Source organism: Mustela lutreola, chromosome 18 (genome assembly GCF_030435805.1).
Source record: "Mustela lutreola isolate mMusLut2 chromosome 18, mMusLut2.pri, whole genome shotgun sequence".
Classification (NCBI taxonomy): Eukaryota; Metazoa; Chordata; class Mammalia; order Carnivora; family Mustelidae; genus Mustela; species Mustela lutreola.
The window spans coordinates 40917996-40937801 of record NC_081307.1 but is presented as its reverse complement, the minus strand read 5'-3'; the positions used below and the strand labels follow the sequence as shown (position 1 = coordinate 40937801).

The window sequence follows — 19806 nt, the reverse complement described above, 5'->3', positions numbered from 1 at the left end:
ATTGTCTGTGATCAAGTTTTAGAGTGAAAAAGCACTCGTCAGCCTGCACACAGTCTGTAGACACACAGCTTACGTGTGTTTCATGGTCGTGTTTTGTATGTTGTCTAGTGTCTCCTTGGTGTCATGCCGTGGATTATTGGTCTGTGCGCACGGGTGTGTGTGCTTCCATTATAGGCCTTTAATGAGGGTGATTGATGAACATAAAGGAGCAGAAAGAGTTAAAGATGTGAAAAATAGGAATGGAAATGTAAAAAAACATGGAAGCTGTGAGTACCAGCACATACGTGATGAGTGACTTAGATGAGAAAATAGAAGAAAGGCGTCCTGATACTTTTCCAGAATTAAAGAGTGACGTAAGTTCTCAGATTGCAGAAATACAAAATCAAAGCCGGGTCCAGCCTGAATCCGTACCCTGGCCTGCACACAGCTCAGTCCCCAATTCCAGAACAGGAGTGTGTAAAAGAGTAAAACAAAGGCAATGTCAGACAGAGACTGGGGAGACCGAGACAGAGACTGGGGAGACTGACTGCTGGAGCCTAAAACGATTTCACAAGTTGCATTCCAAGGAGAAGGTGCTGAGCTTAACGAGCTGTCGAGAGAACAGAGAGCAGATAATGACTTTGTGAGCAAGTCCAAAGCAGGCAGTGAGGAAGATGGCCCCGTGGTGGTGTTCCATCCTGAGTGTGGCCACAGGGTGGGGCTAAAGCCCTGGGCAAGGCACCGGCCATCTGGGGAGGCGGCGGGCTGACCCTCGCTTCTGCCGTCTGTGCGTTTCTCAGCAAGAGGGTGTGAATGATGATTGCGCATGTCTTTCGGTGATCGTTTGGGTCTGCATTTATGGGTGATCACTAAGAGAATAGAAGTGGGTTATTTAACTTCCAACCCAGTAGAGAAAAACGGAGTCTGGGCTGTAAGAAGCAAGAAAATGTAAAATAAGAAAGGATGGTGAATAGTATGAGAAAAGACGGCAGAATCAGTCCGAGGAGTCTGCTCGTTATAGTAAAGACGAATTGAGTCCAGTTGGCCCTAAAAGAAAAAACCCAGATCTTGGGTTGGATAAATTCACAGTTCTAGGCACAGATTTTAATGACAGCTGAATGCGGACACAAAACATTTGTAAGTAAATGGATGGAAAAAGAAATACAAGTTCAGTTCCAACTACATATCGTAGCCAGTATGACTCTCATCTACTGGACGTTCATCTGTGAAATGTTAGGCGTAGAGCCCTTCCCAAGAGAGAACCGTAACCGTTCTAAACTTGTGTGCCCCTAACAAGACTGTCTCCAGTCGTATAAAGCGAAACATGCCCGAGATGGAATCGGCCATAGTTGAGTACGTGATTGGAGCGGGAGAGTTTAAGAAAGCTCCTCCCCGTCCGTGGATACTGGATGTAGAGTAAGTGAACCGCAGAAGAGCGTGGTATACTGTCGACGGAAAGATCCCGTGTAGAACCCTGGAGCTGATTGTTTCAGAACGCGCTTTTTTCCCAAACGCATGGAATATTTGTAAAAATTATATAGCATTCCTCAGAGCAATTGTGAGCGAATGCCAGAGAATTACTGTTCATGCCTCATTCTCTGATTTAAAAAAAAATCAATAAAAATATATTTGAATATTAAAAAATAACACTGATATCTAGCTCATAGACAAGGCTGAACACAGGATGGAAATTAAGAATATTTGACTTGAATAATAGTGAAAACATTACATACATTTTTATGGGATACTTTAAAATAATGAATTATAGACATTTGTTAATAACAGAAGAGAGGAAAATAATGAGCCACTTCCAACTCCGTTTTATATAAAAGAATAGCAGAGGGAATTCAGAGAAAATAGAAGAAAATAAAAATGGTAGCGGCACCTGGGTGGCTCGGTGGGTTAAGCCTCTGCCTCCAGCTCAGGTCATGATCTCAGGGTCCTGGGATCGAGCCCCGCGTCGGGCTCTCTGCTCGGCGGGGAGCCTGCTTCCCCCCTACCCCCCTGCCTGCCTCTCTGCCTGCTTGTGATCGCTCTCTCTCGCAAATAAATAAATAAAATCTTTTTAAATAAAAATGCTAGCAGCAGACGTGATAAACAGAAAACAGAGAATGGAAAGTTATCAGCATAATGAAAGAAGAGTTCTATGAAAGTCGACAAGCCTCCGGCAGTGTCGGGAAGCACGGGCGTTCCCGGTCAGAGAGCGGCAGAGAGGGAAGGAAAGTGGATCAGCAGAAGCTCATGAGCATCATGAAGGGGTTCCGGAAACGACGTGGTATCATTCAGTTGAAACACTTGGCCTGCATCTGACGTAGAAAACATTGATGCATAATGATTCCCGATCTAGAATTAATTGCTTAACTGATGGGCTAGACAGCCCGCCGAGACCCGTGTTCCTCGTCCCAGAGGGGCTAAACCATCGGGTGACAGGCGGTTCCTCTGCTCTACACGCAGGTCCAGTGGACCGTAGAGGACAGGAGCAGGTCACTCCTGAGGGTCTCAGTAGAAGCTTAGAATCCCCTTCACGCAAAGGGGCGATGCTGAACATCCTAATGAAAATGTAAAGAAATAAAATCCAGCAGTATCCCAACAGACAAGCAAAAGCCCACCTGAGCCCTTTAGGTTTGTCTCGGGGGTTTATGGATCCCTTAACATTAGCAGGTTCTTTGACCATCTTTTCCACAGGACCAGACGAACGGACATAAACCTTACCCTCATCTCAAGACATGCTTAAAATGCACTTGATAGGATTCAGTCAGTGTTAAAAGCTCCTAATAGGAGGCAACGTCCTCAGGCTAAGAAAGGACATGTTCTTGTAATCACGTGTCCTTGTAATCTACATCCAGCTAAACGGTGAGTTAAAACACGTGGAAATTTATTCATTCTGCCCTGTGTTGGGACGCTGTCACACGCTGAGCACTGATGCAGCTTCAGCCAACAGTCCCTGCTCTCCAGATTCCTGCGTCCAGGGAGAGACACACTGAACATTTGGGCCCCTTCGGAAATTGAACTGAAGTGTTTTCTGAAAGAGTGTGCAGGCAGGTATTTTATTTAAACGCATGCTGCAAATGAAGTGGGAATTAAAGACTGGTTTCTGCAAAAACAAGCTTGAAATTTATTTTTGGGTAATTTGTGCATCCAGGTAGGCCCTTCCCAACCCAGACGGAGTGACCTGGGGCCTCCCAAAACCAAAACGCCAGCCAGAGGTCTACCAGTAGTCAGGGAGCCAGCCATTTCGGGTAGAGCCAGCCGTGTCCCTGTGAGGACAGTGCCGTGCAGGGCGCCGACGTGTATGGTGTGTGTGCTTTAAGTCCCACGTCAGCCAGCACCCTCCCTTGTTAGGATCACAGAAGGTCCTGGTCCCCTCAGTGGCCCTTTGCTCTTTGCTTATTAAATGTTTGGTGCCACAAATATTTTGAAAAAAAACAAAAAACAAAAAACAAAAACCACTTCAGTAAGACCTAGCTAATGTGCAGATGGTGATACAAACTGGTGGTTCCCTGGCAGGTGTGTTTTCTGGAGAAATTCTTGCCCATGTCAAGGACACGTGTGTAAGGGTTCTTGTCTGTGGCACGATTTGTAAAGAGCAGAAGAGGCGGGGAACACAGTGGCCCCACACCGGGGAAAGGGTCCGTATATGGCAGTGAATTCTTACAGCAGACATTGTGCTGCAGTTAAAAATGAGTAAATGACATATATATATATATATATATTTACAAACACACATGCTTAAAAGTAGGGTTGAGCAAAAAGCAAGACCCCCAGGGGTAGGGTGCAGGTACGCTTACGTTGGATGGGCACCGCTGAGGTCAGTGGATGCCCGTGGGCCGGGACTGCTTTGTGCTGACCTGGGGGAGGGCACAGGGCTCTGGCCATGCGTGGGTCGCTTTGTGCTGCTGCCTCCATGGGAGCAGGTGCTGCCATGGCGTAGATGGGGCTCACAGACTGGCCTGCTCCATGGTGCTCTTTGGTGCACATAAAGTGTTTGGTAATTAAACATGTTCAGTGAAGATGGCACTAGATATTTGAGGTTCCCTGGAAGTATAATTGCAGGATTCAGGCTGCCCGGGACCTCGGCTGTCTGGTGAACTGCAGACACACAGATGTGTCTGAGGGAGAGCAGAGGCCCACGTGCTTTGTGCGAAATATGGCCTTTGAGGGTTAAGTTCCGTCGCAGCCCTGGGGGGACCCTCACGCGGAGTGTGACCAGCGGCCCTCAGTTTGCCCCGGGGCTGGGGGCTCACGGGGGCTCACGACCCCTCATGCCGCTGCCCCGTCCCTGCGGTGCTGCGCTGGCCCTGGGGGTCTGACACGCCTCCCACCCCAGCTCTCGAGGCTAGGGTGAAGCCGCCCACACGCACAGACCCTAACGAGCCGATTCTGCGTTTCGTATTTTGCTGTGGCCTGTTCGCCCTCAGAGGAGATGGTCTACGACGACGTGGAGAACGGAGAGGAAGGCGGGAACAGCTCGGCGGAGTGCGGCTGGAGCTCCAGCGAGTTCGAAAGCTACGAGGAGCAGAGTGACTCCGAGTGCAGGAACGGGGTCCCCAGGTCCTTCCTGCGCAGCAACCACAGAAAGCAAGTATGTGTTGGGGCTGTGCGGGGGGGCAGCTCAGCGCCGTGCGCCGTCAGCACGAGGGCACGTTTGCACCCGTCACGTGTCGCTGCTTCCGATGCGGCCCGCTTAGCGTGGGGAAGGTGCAAGTGGGCGTGAAAGGGGCCCCGGCTTGTGTCTTGAGCGTGGCCGCGGTGGGTTTCTCAGAGACACACCAAGAGGCCTCGGGGACCACTACCCGCATCACCTGTGTTGTGCACAGACGGTCACGGCGCGCTGGGCACGCGCACGGCCTCGGTGTCTGTGAGACGCCCGTGCTGCCGAAGGACAGAGTGGCCTCCTCCTGTCCGGAGGGGAGCGTGTGCGCGTGTGCGTGTGCGCGAGTGCCTCCTGGGGGTCTGGGGAGGAACTTCAAGGGTCAGTGTGAAATCCGGAGCTGGGCGGTGGTCCGCGGTGGCCCTGGACGCACTCGGTTGGGCGGACCCTCTTCCTGAGATGCGTGGTCTCACGGTGGTGGCTGTGCCGTTGGGGAAAGGGGTGAAGGGCGCTCATGGCCGTGTCCGCAGCTGCCCGTGCCGCCCGTGTGAGGCCGCGCGTCAGGCCGCAGGCACGCGGAGGCAGCCCGATTCCGTGCGCACCCGCCTCTCTGGCCTAGGGCCGGGGTTAGGAGAGGAGAGTGCGCTGCAGCTTCCCGCTGGCGGCGGCTGGATCATGCGCCGGCCGACGGGCCTCTCACGCGCTTTCTGAGCCGAGCTGCCTGCCTTGCCCACTGGGTTCCCTTGCGCACGCCCCGGAGCGCAGAGGGAGAGGCTGCTGTGCAGCAGGTGGCTCTCGAGTGCGGATGACCGTGGGCATCCTCCTCCGTCCCTGCCCAAGCTTGGCCACGTCCTGGGGCGGCCGGCGGCACGGCCAGCAGGAGGGGCGGGCTGAGGGAAGGCCCAGGCCTTCTCGGTCTGAGTCGTGGTTTTAGAACGGCTCGCTGAGTGCTCTTGTGCTTGACAAGTCAGCTCGGGGAGGCTTTAGTGACCACTTGCATCAGGCGTCTTTTCCTGGGTCGACACGGGAAGCATTTGCGGAGAAGCCCCGAAGCCTCGGTTTCTGTATCGGAGATGCGCGACCCCGTGGGCAGTGCCTGCAGGAGTCCTGCCCTCCCCTGGCCGAGACGACGTGACGTCAGTTGGAGACTTAGAAGTCTGTGCCGCCCGTTCCCAAATCACGACACCCTGTGTGTAGGGCAGTCTTGAACTCGGGTACCTTCTGCCTTGGTGCTGACCCAGAAGAATAATTTTACACCTTTTCTACTTGCATGTTGGGTCATTTTAATGTTCTCAGAATGCACAGGAATGAGGTTCCAGAGGCTTCGGTGCCCGTGTTCGCTTTTGTCTGGTGTAAAAAAGTCCCCAGTCTGGCTCCTTCTTCCCCCACATTTGTAGCTCTCGGGGGTCGCTGGACCAGAACTAGGGGCTCCCCGTGGGGCGCGGGGTCCCCGGATGCCGCCGCCGCGTCCTGCCAGCGTAAGACTGTGTCTCAGGACGGGAAGGCGTGCGTTTGTGAACAGCTTGTGTCTCTTTGTGCTGTAGCTCTCCCATGACCTAGCCCGTTTCAAGGAGCACTATGAGAGCAAGATGAGAGCTTTGATGGCCACCGCGGTGGGGGCCGCAGAGATTCAGCAGCTAAAGCAGAGGCACGAACGGAAGGTAGGGCGGCTCGTGCTTTCACCAGCTGCGTGGGGCACGCGTGTTCGGAAACAGGCCAGGCTTCCCGGGGAGGCCGCACGGCCGCGACGTCGGCCCTTCCTAACCATTCTGGTTCCCAAAGTGTGGTCCTCGGCTTCCAGAGGCCACCACGGCCCGCGGAGGGGCTCCCACTGTTCCTGAAACGCTTTTACCCTCCTGTCTGTCTGGTTCTCTTCCACGCGGACCGGAGTGTCCCCCAGGCTCCGTGGGGTGTCACCCCCGCCCGGCCCCCAGCCTGGCCTGACCGGCATCCCCTCTCCCACACATATGCAGCCGCGCCGCCTGTCGGGCCGTTTGGGAACTACAGGGATTTTCCCTGGACGTGCTACTTCCACGACCCAGAGCAGGTTTATTGTTATTTCTAAACGAGTGTTCATTGAAGCTTGATATTTTTCTCAACGTTAACTCTCCATCCAGTCAATGTAGACCCGTGAGGGCCGGGTGGACAGAGCTCATGGGGCCCTCAGTACTTTTACGAGTCTAAAGGGCCCCCGAGACCCAGGGGCTCAGGAGCGGCTGGGTTTGAGCGAGGTGGCAGCCGTCCCCGGAGCTGTGTTTTAAAAGGGCACGGTCAAGTACTGCTCACGTCCCTGTCCCGCGTCCTGCCGATGTCCTATGGTCTGTCCATGAGTGTCAAGTGACATCTAACTCAAAACAGACGTTCACCTAAAAGTGTCTTCCGTGAGAGTCGCTGCTTGATTCTGGAGCATTCTTGTGTCATGGGCCTCCCGGAGCAGGAGCAGGAGCAGGAGCCTTGGGCTGGTTCCTGTGCAGAATGTAAGGCAGCAGGTCATGTGGGAGCGTCAGGGGCCTGGCGCGATTCCCCAGAGAATTGTGAGCTCAGTCATTGGTCACGGGGGAGGCGTGATGGAGGCCAGCTTGGTGGAGGAGTTTGGAAGCTTGTGCGCCGGTAGGGAGTGGTCCGGGTGAGCAGAATGACTTTGGGAGCAGGGAGTGATGCCATGGTATGTAGTTGGGGCCAGGCCAGGCTGACCCCCTTCATCCAGAAAGAGGCAGACGTGAGGATGGGTTGGGGGCCCTGGCTCGGCTTCCGGACTGCTGGCACGGGCATTGCGGTGCCTTGGGTGCTGGGGCTTCGCTGCTGCTTGAGGACTAGGTGCCGTGCAGGCTGGTCCCCTTCAGTCGTCTGTTTGCAGTTCTCTGATTCTTGTCCGGGGGCCCCTGACCGGGGTCTGGTAAAGATCGAGGCTTAGCAGTCCGGCACGGGGTAAGAAGGGGGCGGTCCCGGAAGGCGGTCTGGGTCGGGAGACGAAGCAGAGGCGCCCCACAGGCAGACGAGCCGTGGGGGTCGTGAGCAGGAGGTCCCAGCAGCCAACACAGGGGAGGTGCTGCGGCCGTGAAGGGCACGTCCCCAGGAGGGGAGACCCGATGCAGGAGTCAGAGGGGCTGCGGTGGCCGTGCCCTGGGGTGGCTGGAGCAGGGTCCCGCCTGGCGAGTGTGGACAGGGCTTGGCTGCAGCTGGTCGAGGCTCGGGGGACTAGAAGACAGTCGGGGGCAGCCGGGGTCACAGTGCGTGTCCGATACCAGTGCATGCCCCTGGGGAGGCACCCAGGCTGTGGCGATCTGGCCCCAGGGGCAGGGAGCTGGAGACAGGGTTGCAGTGTGTCTAGTGTTGGGGGAGTCGGTGGGAGGACCAGGGCGGCAGGCAGTGTGGAGGTCCCCTGGACCGGACGCTGGCTTGTGTGGAGGGGGACATCTGGGTTTCTCTGAAAGAATCCCTGGGAGCCCAGTGGTGAGTACCTCGATCTCAGAGTTTTCAAGAACAAGGAAGGTGAGAAGGCAGAGCAGCTGGTCGTGGCCCAGAGCCCCAACGACCGGTGTGTGCTGCTGGGCTCTGGGTTCAGGGAACCGGAACCTCTACACGGCGCTCTGGTGGGAAGTGGGGTTCTGGCTTCCCATGGGCTGTCCTCCCGCTGTGACCGCTCACGCAGCCTGTGTGCACCCCTGAGCCGATGGCCCTGCCTCCCGGGGAGCTTAGCAGACAGCCGTGGGCTGTGTCCTGCGTGTGCTGGGACCTGGGCCCTCTGCATGACTCTGTGCCTCCGATGCCTGTGGGGCTGTGAGTCGTCCCCGGAGCTATGGGATCGGCCTTGCACGCGGCGGGAGGAGGAGGGGCTGCTAGTCCAGTTCGCTTTTCTTTCTTTTCTATTAAACACACAAAACATGGCCCAGGCCATGCGTGCACACACGTACACGCATGCACACACACGCGCATGCACAATCGCACACAATCGCACGCGCATGCACATGCACGCGCACGCACAGCAAGCGAGCTCTCCCTGATCACAGAGCCGACCCGAGGGGACGTTTTAATTCTTGACAGTATTCTTTTAAAATAAAAGCAGCAAGTCGATTTCGTCGACGCGCGGCCTCTCACGTGTTCCCTCCTCCGGCAGATGCAGAGGCTCATGAAGGCCGCCAGGGAAGGCACGAAGGACGGGCTGCAGAAGACGAGGGCCGCGGTGCGGAGGGGCCGCTCCCTCATCCGGACCAGGTCCTTCCTGGCTGCAGGTGGGGAACCCCGAGCCGGGCAGGGCGACGGTCTGCGGGACCCCCGAGGCGGGTGGCTGTGGGTCAGGTGCGTGCCTGAGCCCGACGACCTTAGTCACCCAAGCTGCGAAGCGGAAGACGGGACTGAGTTGGTGGCTCTTACGCTGGGCGTGGTCGTGAGGAGGTGGGAGCGTTTAACCCATCCCGCGCACCTGACGCCATGGCCCTGGGACTGATCCGTGGAACCCGAGGCGGGGTTCCGGATACCAGAAGGTTCTGTTTCTGTTTCTTGTTAAGACTTTATTATTTAAGGTCAAGTTTAGATTCACAGCAGCCCTGAGCAGAGGGCGCAGAGAGGTTCTGTGTACAGCCTCCTCCACGCAGAGCCCCCGACCCCAGCAGCCACATCACCGTGGTGCGTTTGTCACCTCTGATGAGGCCACGCAGCTTCCGTCCAACATGCCACGTTCTGTGGGTTTGGACACAGGCCGGTGGCCGGTGCCCGCCATTACCGGGCCATGCAGAGGGGCATCATGCCCTAAGAATCTCCTGTGCTCCGCCGGCTTATCTCTCCGTGCGCTGCACGCCCGGCGGCCTCTGCTCTTGTCACTGTCTCTGTGGCTTCGTGTCCCCAGATTGTCGGAGTCGGAGCCCGGCCGTGTGCAGACACCTCACACCGACGCCCTTCACGTGGGCACACGTCTGTGAGGCGCCCCCACGTCAGTTCGTGACTCGAAGGCTTTTTTCTCTGCAGCGCTGGACACCACCCACTCCGGGTGGACCACAGTTAATGTGTCCGTCACCTCCCGAAGGGATTCTTGGCGTCGCCAAGCCCGGGCCGTCAGGAGCCGGCCGCTGGGAGCTCCCGTGGCAGGCCTGTTTGGGCCCAAGTTTTCAAGTCCTTTGGGTCAGGATCGAGGACTGTGGGGTCGGACTGTGTCACCTTCTGTGAGAAGGCACCCGACTGTCCTCCAGAGTGGCTGTGCCCCGGCAGCCCGGCCGTTCACGGGGGCTCCGCAGCTCCGCACTCTGGCTGGCCCGGGGTGAGGCCCTAGCTGCGGACGTGAGCCCTACTCACAGAGTGTGGACTCCGCGGGCTTTTGCTGTCTCCTTACGGACACTTCTGTGCAGCCGGGTGTGCAGCTCTGAGTTCCATGGTCTCTGGGCTCCCACTGCTGTGGAGCCCTTGCTGTTCTGGTCTCCAGCCGGCACAGCCGAGTGTTTAGAGATGCGCCGAGTTCCGGTCCAAGCGCTTTGCTGTGGTGGGAGCTCTGCTTCCCGGAGCGCAGGGCCGAGTCCAGAAGGACGCCGAGTCTGCCTTAGCTTCCGCTGGCGACCGAGCGTGGCTCTCCGCGGGCCTTCGCTCTCAGTGCGGCGTTGCCTAGGTCAACATGTGGCAGGATTCAGAGGTGTTCAGAGGACACGACTGCCTTTTAAAATGAAACTACCACGTATTGAAAATTTTAGGTGTCGACGGACGCTGTGCTCCTCGGGTGGGAAGGGTATTTTCTGGGCACGTCCAAGTTTCCATTCAACCATGGCCCGATGGAACCTGAGCACGGAAAACCAAAGTGCCCAAAGCCGGGATTCGATGGGTTTTGTTGTTGTCACCATGCTGTCGCGTTATGACCGTTTCTGATTTCTTTTTAAGATCACAGATCCTGTCTTGAAGAGGAGCAGAATTTATTTATCGATGTTGACTGCAAACATCCGGAAGCTGTCCTCACCCCCATGCCTGAGGGTCTGTCTCAGCAGCAGGTAGGGTGGGGGGCTGTGCCGGCTGCTCACCGAGCTTGGGGTCTCCCCGTCAGACCCCTGCCGTCCCCTGCCTGCGGCCCCCGTGGGGCCTGGACGCGGTGTCCCTGGCCCACGAGCGTTTGGGGCACCACTGCCAGAGTAAGCGGGAGACGGGTGTGGGCGCGATTTATACCGGTTCTGACGGGCGACTTTAGCTAGAGACGCTGGGCGAGCGTCGGCCAATGGCGCGGACGTAGGCCCCGCACGCAGACTTCCGTAACCGATGAAGTCCGTGGGGTGTCTGCGATTTTAGCCTCTGGAAACAGGTAGCAGAGGGAAGAAAACACGGTGGTGTCTGTTAATGATCTCTGGCTAAAAGGAAGAGAAGCCTCCCGAGCAGAGTGTGGAGTGGAGCTGGAGGTTCCAGGGGGCCCTTGGGCTGTTCTCCGTGGGGTCAGTGTGATGCCCGTCGTGGGGACACGCAGCATGAGGTAGACACATGTGCACAGTGGTGTGGGATGGAGCGGTGTGGTGACCATGCTGGGGTCGCAGCCTGGACAAAGAGCCACACTGGGCGGATGTCCGTGGCCATCAGCTGTCCCCAGACTAGGAAGCAAACATCCCACGGAGTTAAAGGTGAGCCCGAGCGTGGGGCTGGCAGGCCGAGGAGGCGTGTCCGTGGGTCATGCGGCCCCGTGAGCGCGTTGGCAGCGGAGGAAGACCCGGGGACAGTGGCGGCTGCGTGTCACCAAGTCCTCGCACATCCGTCCGTGTCACGCACACGTCCCGCGGGAGGTCGCCGGGGCTCCCAGGAGGCCAGCGGTAGGGGTGACGCCGTGCCCTGGGCACCGTATGGCCCCACACCTGGGCCAAGTCTCTGATCCCCAAACCTAAAATCTTCAATCCTGAGTCTGTTGGTTGGGTGAGTCGTAAGCGCCCTGCTCTCTGCGGTGCTCCCTGGGGACGAGCGGCTGCGATTCCCGCGCAGCAGGTGCCGGCCGGCCCCGTTCGTGGCTCACCCACCGCTGTCCAGCCTCACCAGCTGGAGAGGGGACCGGAGTTCTTGACAACACCTTCCGTGTCCCTTTGAGGTCTGTCTGCCTGGGTTCCCTCACCCACTCTTACGCTGTGTGGGGCTCTGGCCACTGATGGGGTCTCCATGCTCATTCCTGGGGGGATACAGTGTGACTGGGACTTGGGTCCCCTTGTCGGAGGACACGGGGTCCAGTGGAGAGGGATGAAGCAGGGCCCTCCCTGATGGCAGGCACAGGTTGGGCACCGTGACGTAGCCGGGGACGGCTGTACAGGGGACGTGGGGCCTGGCCTCTCTGAGTTCTCTCGGGACTGTTAAAAATGTCTGTAGTTTCCTGGGTTTGACCCCAGATTTCTACCTGAGGAGACTTGGAGCATCTGGGAATCTGAATTCAGGGAAGGGACGGTGGAGACAGGCCGCTGCTCGTCCGGGGAGTGACTGGGCGGTGGGGTCTGGCCTTCCTCGTGGCGCTCAGACTCCTGACCGCGGGGGCCTCTCTCCACCCCAGACCTTCCACGCCGAGTGCGGCCCTGACCTCCTTGCGTGCCCGAGGAGCACTGGTTTCTGTCTTAGCTTTGTGGGTTTGAATGGTCCTTTTTGTGGAGAGTCACTCCCTTGTCCATCGCCTTTTGTGGGACGGTACGGTCCTGGGACATCCTCTACTGCCAGCTCCCCATGGTGGGCAGTGCCGGGTCCGGCCGTGGGGGGCGCTGGGCTCCGTCGCCAGCCTTGTGCGGGCGCTGCGGGGCGAGGGGCGGACGGGGCCAGGGGTGTAGAGGCCCTGCTGGTTCTGTGCTCATTCTTCACTGCTTGGCCAAAGGAACTTGCCAGACTCTAGGCTTGATGGCCCCGCCAGAGGCGCCGTCCCCTGGGCGCAACTGACCCGCAGCCGTGAGGGCGACGGGGGCGGTCTTCATCCCTTTGCCGTGCCCTCCGCTGCCTGGCTGTGCTCGCTCGCGAGCTGTTGAGCCAGAAGGTCTCCTCTTGTCTCGGAGGCCGATTCTGCTTCCACAGGTTTGCGGGAGCGACGCCCCTGGATCGGTTTGGGGAAGCGATGCCCCTGGATTGGTTTGCAGGAGCGATGCCCCTGGATCGGTTTGGGGAAGCGACATCCCTAGATCGGTTTGGGAAAGCGACGCCCCTAGACCTGTGATGCCACCCGCGGGCTTTGAGTCAGGGTGGGAGCGGCTCTCAGGCTTGATGTGCTTGGGGAGCTGCCGCAGCCCAGCCCAGCGCAAGCCTGGGAGACTCTGCCCCACGGCTCCCAGCGGCTGGCGTCACTGCTGCAGTGCGGCCTGTCCCGCTGTCCCTACCGTTCACAGTTTGAGGCTGGACCTATCCCGTGGCCGTGGCAGTGGTCCCAGGAGGTCTGTGCCCGCGGGCGCCGTCCAGCACACCCTCAGGGCCGGGCGGTGACCTTGCTTCCCGCGCCGAGGACTCGGGAACAAAGCAAAGCTCGTCCTGCACGAGACGTGACTTTTCCGTTTCCTGCCGTGCTCCGCTCACTGCCGTTTCCGCGTGTCACCAGGTTGTGAGAAGGTACATCCTGGGCTCCGTGGTCGACAGCGAGAAGAACTACGTGGGCGCCCTGAAGAGGATTCTGGAGGTACGGACGCGTCGTGTCGTGGGGACGTGGGTGTCACGGGCCTCGTCCGCCCGTGCGGGTTCACGCGTGCCCACGCGCCGGGACGGGGTCGGCGTGGCGGGACCCCCGGGAGGCGCGGAGAGCCGCGTGGCTCGCGTGAACCGTGACTTCCGTGAGTGGGTTTCTCCGCGTGTCTGCGATGCGCCCTCCAGCGTCCGCGCCACCCCCCGTGTCTTTGCCAGCAATACGAGAAGCCGCTGTCGGAGATGGAGCCCAAGATGCTGAGCGAGAGGAAGCTGAGGCTCGTGTTCTACCGCGTCAAGGAGCTGCTGCAGTGCCACGGCATGTTCCAGATTGCGCTGGCCAGCCGCGTGGCCGAGTGGGACTCCGTGGAAACCATCGGGGACGTCTTCGTGGCCTCGGTAGGCTGCTGCGCCCCGCCCGTGCCTGTGCCTGGGGGAACACTCATGCTGGGGGTCCATGTCGGCAGCGGGCCTGGCTGCTCTCTGTGGCCACCGTGGCGGGGGGGCTCCGGGACACGTGGTCAGGCGCTGTCCTGAGGCCGGTGGGGTGTCCTGGAACGGGCCAGCTCTGTCCAGTGCCACTCCAGGCAGTTGGAGTGTGGTTTTTGTGGCCGAGCTGGGGCTCTGTGGAGGGTGCCGCTCTCTCCCGCCCAGCCCGGGGCAGCTGGGTCTTGCCCTGCTCCCTGCCCCACCAGGGTCCGTGGAAACTCCCCACATGTTCACTCCAGCCAAGGCTCTGGGGCCTGGGGACCTGTGACGCTGATGCAGTCTTGAGGCCGCTGGTGACTCAGGACGTGGCGACCCACGTTCACGTTTCGTGGCGGGGGAGGAGTTCAGCTGCCTGGAAACCAGCAGCCTCCGGTGTGCACCGGCAGTTCCGAACCCTTTGTCTTGGTCCGTTTGTGAACTCCGTGTGCTGGGCTTACGAGTGTGCTGCGTAGACGGGGAAGCCTTTATCTTTCCCGCAGAACAGCGTGGGCTTGACGACGTGCCGAGTCACGGGCCGCCTCGAGCCCCGCGCAGGAGCAGAGCTCTCCCTGCGGCGTCTGCCTGGTGCCCCACAGGCACCTCGCGGAGAGCAGAGAGAGCAGAGACAGCACGGTTGCGCAGCAGTTGTGTTTTCCAGCTGTTTTATGTGTTGGTCTCTGCATTGGCTCTCACTTCTTGAAATATTTGTCTTAGTAACTTCTTTAAAAGGAAGAAAAACCTTAAAAACTGTAGTTGATTTTTATACAGAAAGCATATTTTTTGGTCAGTGATAGTTGCGTCAGACCCGGATGGATCTTACTGTGTATCTTGAGGATCTGTGGGATCTGCGGAGAGTCCCAGCAGGAGGCCTCTTGGCGTTTCTAGGGAAATGGAAAGGGAGCGGCGTGGCCCTCAGCCAGAGACGCAGGAGGGATCGGTGCCCTGCCTCCCCCGCAGCGTCTCCGGGAACCTTTAGGGCCTGCCAGTCAGGTTGTTGGGGCCTGTGGGGTGGCCCCCCCAGAGGTGAAATCCACGGAGCGAGGACCGGCCGGACATTGGGGGCAGGTGTTGGTCGGGGCTGCTGCTGAGCTGAAGGCCGGACCGTCGGGGGTCTGAGCCGACGAGCACATCGGGCAGAGCGGGGGAAGACCGACCATCTGTTCAAACAAGTCCTAGCGAGTTTGCTTAAAGAAGAAAGGACATCACACGGGGTCGTAAGGAAGCGTGTCCTGTAGAAACATCCCAGCGACTGAGGGGTCCCATCTGGGGCGGGTCTCAAGTGTTCTCTTCTGTCCCACAAGTGTGAGCCTCTGGGCTCTGCACGCCGTTGACGGTTTTCTGTTCTCTCTGGTGTTTCAGTTTTCCAAGTCCATGGTGCTGGACGCCTACAGCGAGTACGTGAATAATTTCAGCACCGCGGTGGCAATCCTCAAGAAAACGTGTGCTACAAAGCCTGCGTTCCTCGAGTTCTTAAAGGTTAGCCCTTGGTTTTTCTTCCCATTCTGGGTTTTCACACCCTTTGATAACGCGTTCCGTGGGCACATGCTTCGTGGTGAAGCTTTCATGCATGTTGCCTGTAAATGTCGAGAGTCACGCAAGCTTCGGTACTGAGGGGCTGGGTCAGAGCTGGAAGCAAAGGTGAGTCTTCACGGGTGGCAGGGCTCTCGGGAAATAACCTCCATGTGCACCCCCGGGAGGGGTGCGGAGGGGCGGGCAGACGGACAGCTAAGGTCCGATCGCAGAGGAAGCTGCCTTGGGATTGGGGTGGAGACCCCCCAGGCCCCTCAAGTCTGAGCAGGGAGCTGATCCCCGAGGGATGAGCCCCCCGTGGGCCGTGGGCTCTGTCCCTGCTCCAGTGAGAGGCAAGGTGCCTCTGATGTTGACAATACGCAGTTGACCTGGGATATTTGGCCCACGGCCCCTCACCGTGGCCAGCCACCGACCCCAGACCTCACGCGCACGAGGCCCCAGCTCCCGTCATAAACCCTGAGCCGAAGCTTGCTCCTTTCCTTGAACTGAATTCTCGATCTCCTGCCACCATAGGGAGCGGACGCGGGTGCCACCCTCGCCAGCCGGTTACGCTCCGGTCAGCGTTAGTGGGGGATCCTGTCAGTCCCCGCTTCATGGGTCTCGGCACTCGGTGGTCTCTCTGTATCCCACGTGGCTTCTGGGGGAAGGACACACAGATGGTCAGGCGGTCACTTGCTTGGAGGAGGTTGTAACCATCTTGTGGAGGTTGTCCGCCGGGGGGGCCAGGGGCAGCCCCCGCCGCCAGGTGACCGCGTGCCGGGTGGCTTGGGGGCGAGGTGTGGGTCATCCTGGTCCACCCGGGAACCAGTCTTAGGGGGCTGAGCCGCCCTTGGTGGTGGTGGGGCTGAGCCCTCGCTCTGCCATGCGGCCACACCGCTGCCCTAGCCGGAGACCCCATCCCCGTGCGGTGGTCCGGCCTGCGACGCATCCCTCCCTGGCACACGGAGGCATGACGAGGGACTCGGTGGCCCCTGCTGCACGGTGGTGGCAGCCCTCACCCCAGACGTCCTCTGCCATGGCTGCTCCTGGGGCAGCTTCCGTAGGACACAGACTCAGGGACAGCCTGCCCTCCCCGCCCCCTCCCCCGAGACCCTCCCCCCAGAACCAAGCCTGGCCGGCGGCGGCTGCTGCAGGGAACTCGCCCAGAGCTGGGCCTGGCTGCCGTCCAGAGCCTTGCCGACTCTCGTTTGGGGTTCTGTGCGGTTTTTTTCTTCTCCTTTTTTTTTTTTTTTTTAACATTTTATTTATTTAAGAGAGAGGAATAGAGATCACAAGCAGGGGAAGAGGGAGAGGGAGAAGCAGGCTCCCGCTGAGCAGGGAGCCCGATGTGGGGCTCAATTTGGGACCCCGGGGCCAGGACGTGAGCAGGAGGCGAACGTCCAACCGACAGAGTCTCCCGGGAGCCTCTTTTTCTCCTTTCTGTCAGCGCACTTTTGGGTGGCTGTAGCGTCTCAAACTGCCAGTCCCTAGAAGGCCGAGATGCGTCTGTAGGTGGACGAGCCCCGCCTGGGGGCCGGGCGCCCTCGGGGAGCATTGAATGCCAACCTGGGAGATTTCCACTCGGAACCGGCCCCCGCGCGCTCTGGCCCTCGGAGGCGCGAGCACGCGGGCGGTGCCGGGTGTGGGGTTCTGCAGTGGGTCTGCCGCACGGTCTCCGTCGGGTGAGGGCAGCCGTGGCCCCGGGTGGGGGTCCCTGCCGGCCGCAGTGCGAGAATCCGGGCTTCTCCCCACAGCAGTGCCAGGAGTCCAGCCCCGACCGCGTCACGCTCTACAGTCTGATGACGAAGCCCATACAGAGGTTCCCGCAGTTTATTCTGCTGCTGCAGGTAAGGACGTGCCCTTCCTGGCGTCCGCCCGCGCGCCGCCGCTGTGGTCCTGGCCCCGTCTCCGGGCTCCTCCCTCCCCGGGCGGTTATGGCGGGCAGGGTTGGGGCTCCCGAGTGTGGACACGGCCCCGGGCCCTCACCGGCCCACTCCTGCATGGGCAGACGGGGCGGATGCAGGTTCCCCAGGGACAGAAAGGAATCCGCCCCGTCCGCAGCCATCAGGGTCTGGGTCTAGGCTCAGGTGGGAAAGAACCCACCCTCTGCGGCCAGAGGGCACGGGCGGGCTCAGGAGTCTGAGTCCAGACTCCGTCAAGCCGAGCCTGTTGTAAACGTGGTCCACAGACGGTGTAGGGAGCAGAGACGCCTTGTGGAGAGGCTCACCCGTGGGCCCGACGTGGTTGGAAACTAAGCATATTCAGATTGGTGCCTGTGTTGTTTCCAACAAATCCGGTTTTGGGGCCAGATGTGAGGCACTGATTCCGTGGGACGCTCCGTCCGCGCACACGCCTCGCCCTCCCCACAGCCGGGGCCCCGCCGCACGGAGGCGGACAGCCCACGCCAGTCCCCGGGTGTGGGTTCCACCGATTTGTCAGGCGGCTCAGCATGGCTCGTGTCTGGGGATGCAGGAAGGCGGACTGGCCCCGCCCTCGGTGACGTCACCCAGGCCCTCGGTGACGTCACCCAGGCTCCTTCCCTTGAGGTTACGGCTACGGCTGTGACCGACCAGATCTCTGTGGAACGTGTCCTCCCAGACCGCGTCGTCACAGAGCTGTGAGAAGAAGGACACGCACCCCAGACCGCTGACATCTGCTGTATCCGTGGCTGGTCTCGTGGGGCCGTTAGTCTTTGTTTTCCACGTCCGTGTTCTAGCGAGCGTCCGTTATGTACGTGTCCGATCCAGGTTCGGGTTCCGTCGTGTGTGCTGGAGGGCTAATAACAGAAGCCGTCAGGATACCCAGAAAATGTGTTTGATTCACAGCTGCTCGTGTGGGCGGCCCCAGGCGGGCAGTTCGGTGAGGAAGGAAGATGGAGCCAATTAGACAGTTCCTTCTTTAGCTAGAGCGGGACACAGGGACCAAGGGCAAGAGCATGACCTCCCTGGGATCGTGTGGAAGCACGTTCAACCTCACGTGCAGACTGTGCTGGTGCGTGCTGGTGCGTGCCTGGTCACCCCCGGTCACCCCGTCCACGGCGCGTGCCGAGACCTGCTGCGTTTTCACACCGCACTCGCGGAAGGTTTTTGTTCTTCGTTGTTACAGCTGGATGTGGTTTCCAATCTCGTTTGTCAGCCTTTGGTTAACTGTTAGTAAGTCCTGGTAGACCTTTGGCCCAGGTATTACCAAAATAGGTATTTTTAGAAGAGGTGCAAGGGCCGTGGGGAACAGAACAAAAACACCAGAGGACAGGCTCTGCGCCTCATGGTGCCTGAGAGCAGGGTCGTGGTCTTGGGTAACATTTCTCTGATTCTGGTCCAGGAACACTCGTTTAACAGCTGTGCCCGTGGGCTGACTGAGATCGGTCCCTCTGTGGCTCTTCCTCCCCGACCCCCGCCCCGTCCTCCTGGGACTCAGGAGCCTGACCTGAGACCTCCGGGATCCCTGTGAGTGGCTCCCCTGACAGGTTGGGGGGCTCGGGGTGGGTCTGGGGCTCAGGAGAATGCATGGTTGGACGCAGAGTGTGCAGTCTGGGCGGCTGGGTCATGCAGGGGCTCCGCTCCCAGTACGGGTGCTCCCGGGAGCTGCTGCCTGGGGGACCGCGGGGGCCGGCGGCCGGGCTGGAAGACTAGACCACGTGTCCCCTCCCTTCTGAGTCTGCTCCGTGCACGCAGGGAGGGACGGCGTGCGGACCGGCGTGCTTCCTCCCTCTTCTTCTGGCCCGTCGGGAAGCCTGCTCTCCCTGTCTCTGCGCCGACCCCAGCTCTCCTGGGGCATGTTACTGGTAGCGCTGGGACCCCCCAGGCTTCCCTGGCCCTTGGTAAAGCTGAATGGCCCTGGCTTTTCTGGGCCTGCTGGGTTGAGAACATGGTCCCGTAGGAATGTTTATCTCACTGTGTCCCACTGCTGTTATCTGTCCCATGTTGGACCAGTGGGACTCACGGTCTGGACGGAGGGACAGACGTCTTTTTTCCCTGCATGGTTGTGTCCTGACTGTGGTTGGCACCGGGGCCGGCCCTGCCAGCTCGCACCGTTGGAGCAGGTGGCATTCTCCTGAGGAGTCTGCTGCCTCGAAAGGATTCAAGTGATGCGTAGGGACACGGGCGTGCGGCAGGGTCTGTACAGCCCACGCAGAGTGGAAATATGTCGTCGCTTCTGCAGGTTTTTTCCTTCAGATGAAAAGCAGGTGGAAAGGTGAGGCAGGCACCGTTGAATTCCGGCATCGGGGGGCCGGGTGAGAAGGGTGCTTCCAGACACGTCTGCTTCCGTCTGCAGGAGTCCGTACGTGGCCTGTGTGAGTGAGCGGAGACCCACTCCGTGTCCGGTGTCAGAGCAGGGGGACGGCCCGTGACTGTCCCACAGATGCTGCTCCTGAAAGCCGACTCCCGTGTTTGACACGTGTGGTGCCACTTTGTCGGTGATCAGACTGTCGGCCCCTCCTGGCAGCGCCCTCTTCCCGCTGGGAGCCTGCGGATGCGTACAGAGGGTGTCCGGCCCCCGGGAGATTCGGCTCCTCCGTGCGGGGTGAAGGCACGGGAGGGATGCTGCCGACTCCGTGTTTGGAAGCTGACCTCCGGGGTCCGTGGGTCCGACTGGGGTGGAGAGAAGCAGGCTAGGAGTGACCCTGAGCATGGTTATGGAGGGCGGGTGCTTCTAAGATGTGGCACGTT

The 19806-nt window shown here is 59.5% G+C and overlaps 1 protein-coding gene and 1 long non-coding RNA gene across 6 annotated transcripts in view; both read left to right on the top strand.

Annotated features, from left to right (window-relative positions):
* Positions 1–19806, top strand: part of ARHGEF10 (Rho guanine nucleotide exchange factor 10) — an 81650-nt gene that overhangs the window by 30670 nt on the left and 31174 nt on the right. For 3 of the 5 annotated variants that reach the window (XM_059156287.1, XM_059156285.1, XM_059156286.1), the window contains exons 8-15: positions 4398–4561; positions 6115–6231; positions 8688–8802; positions 10433–10539; positions 13080–13157; positions 13379–13558; positions 14987–15103; positions 16891–16983. In XM_059156287.1, coding sequence (XP_059012270.1) covers positions 4398–4561; positions 6115–6231; positions 8688–8802; positions 10433–10539; positions 13080–13157; positions 13379–13558; positions 14987–15103; positions 16891–16983 — 971 coding nt within the window. The remainder of the gene's footprint in view (positions 1–4397; positions 4562–6114; positions 6232–8687; positions 8803–10432; positions 10540–13079; positions 13158–13378; positions 13559–14986; positions 15104–16890; positions 16984–19806) is intronic. The other 2 variants (XM_059156288.1, XM_059156289.1) reach the window with 2 other exon arrangements.
* LOC131820605 (uncharacterized) lies at positions 3–3425 on the top strand. Its single transcript, XR_009349713.1, has 2 exons — positions 3–2832; positions 2935–3425. It is a non-coding gene; the product is annotated as an uncharacterized LOC131820605 (long non-coding RNA).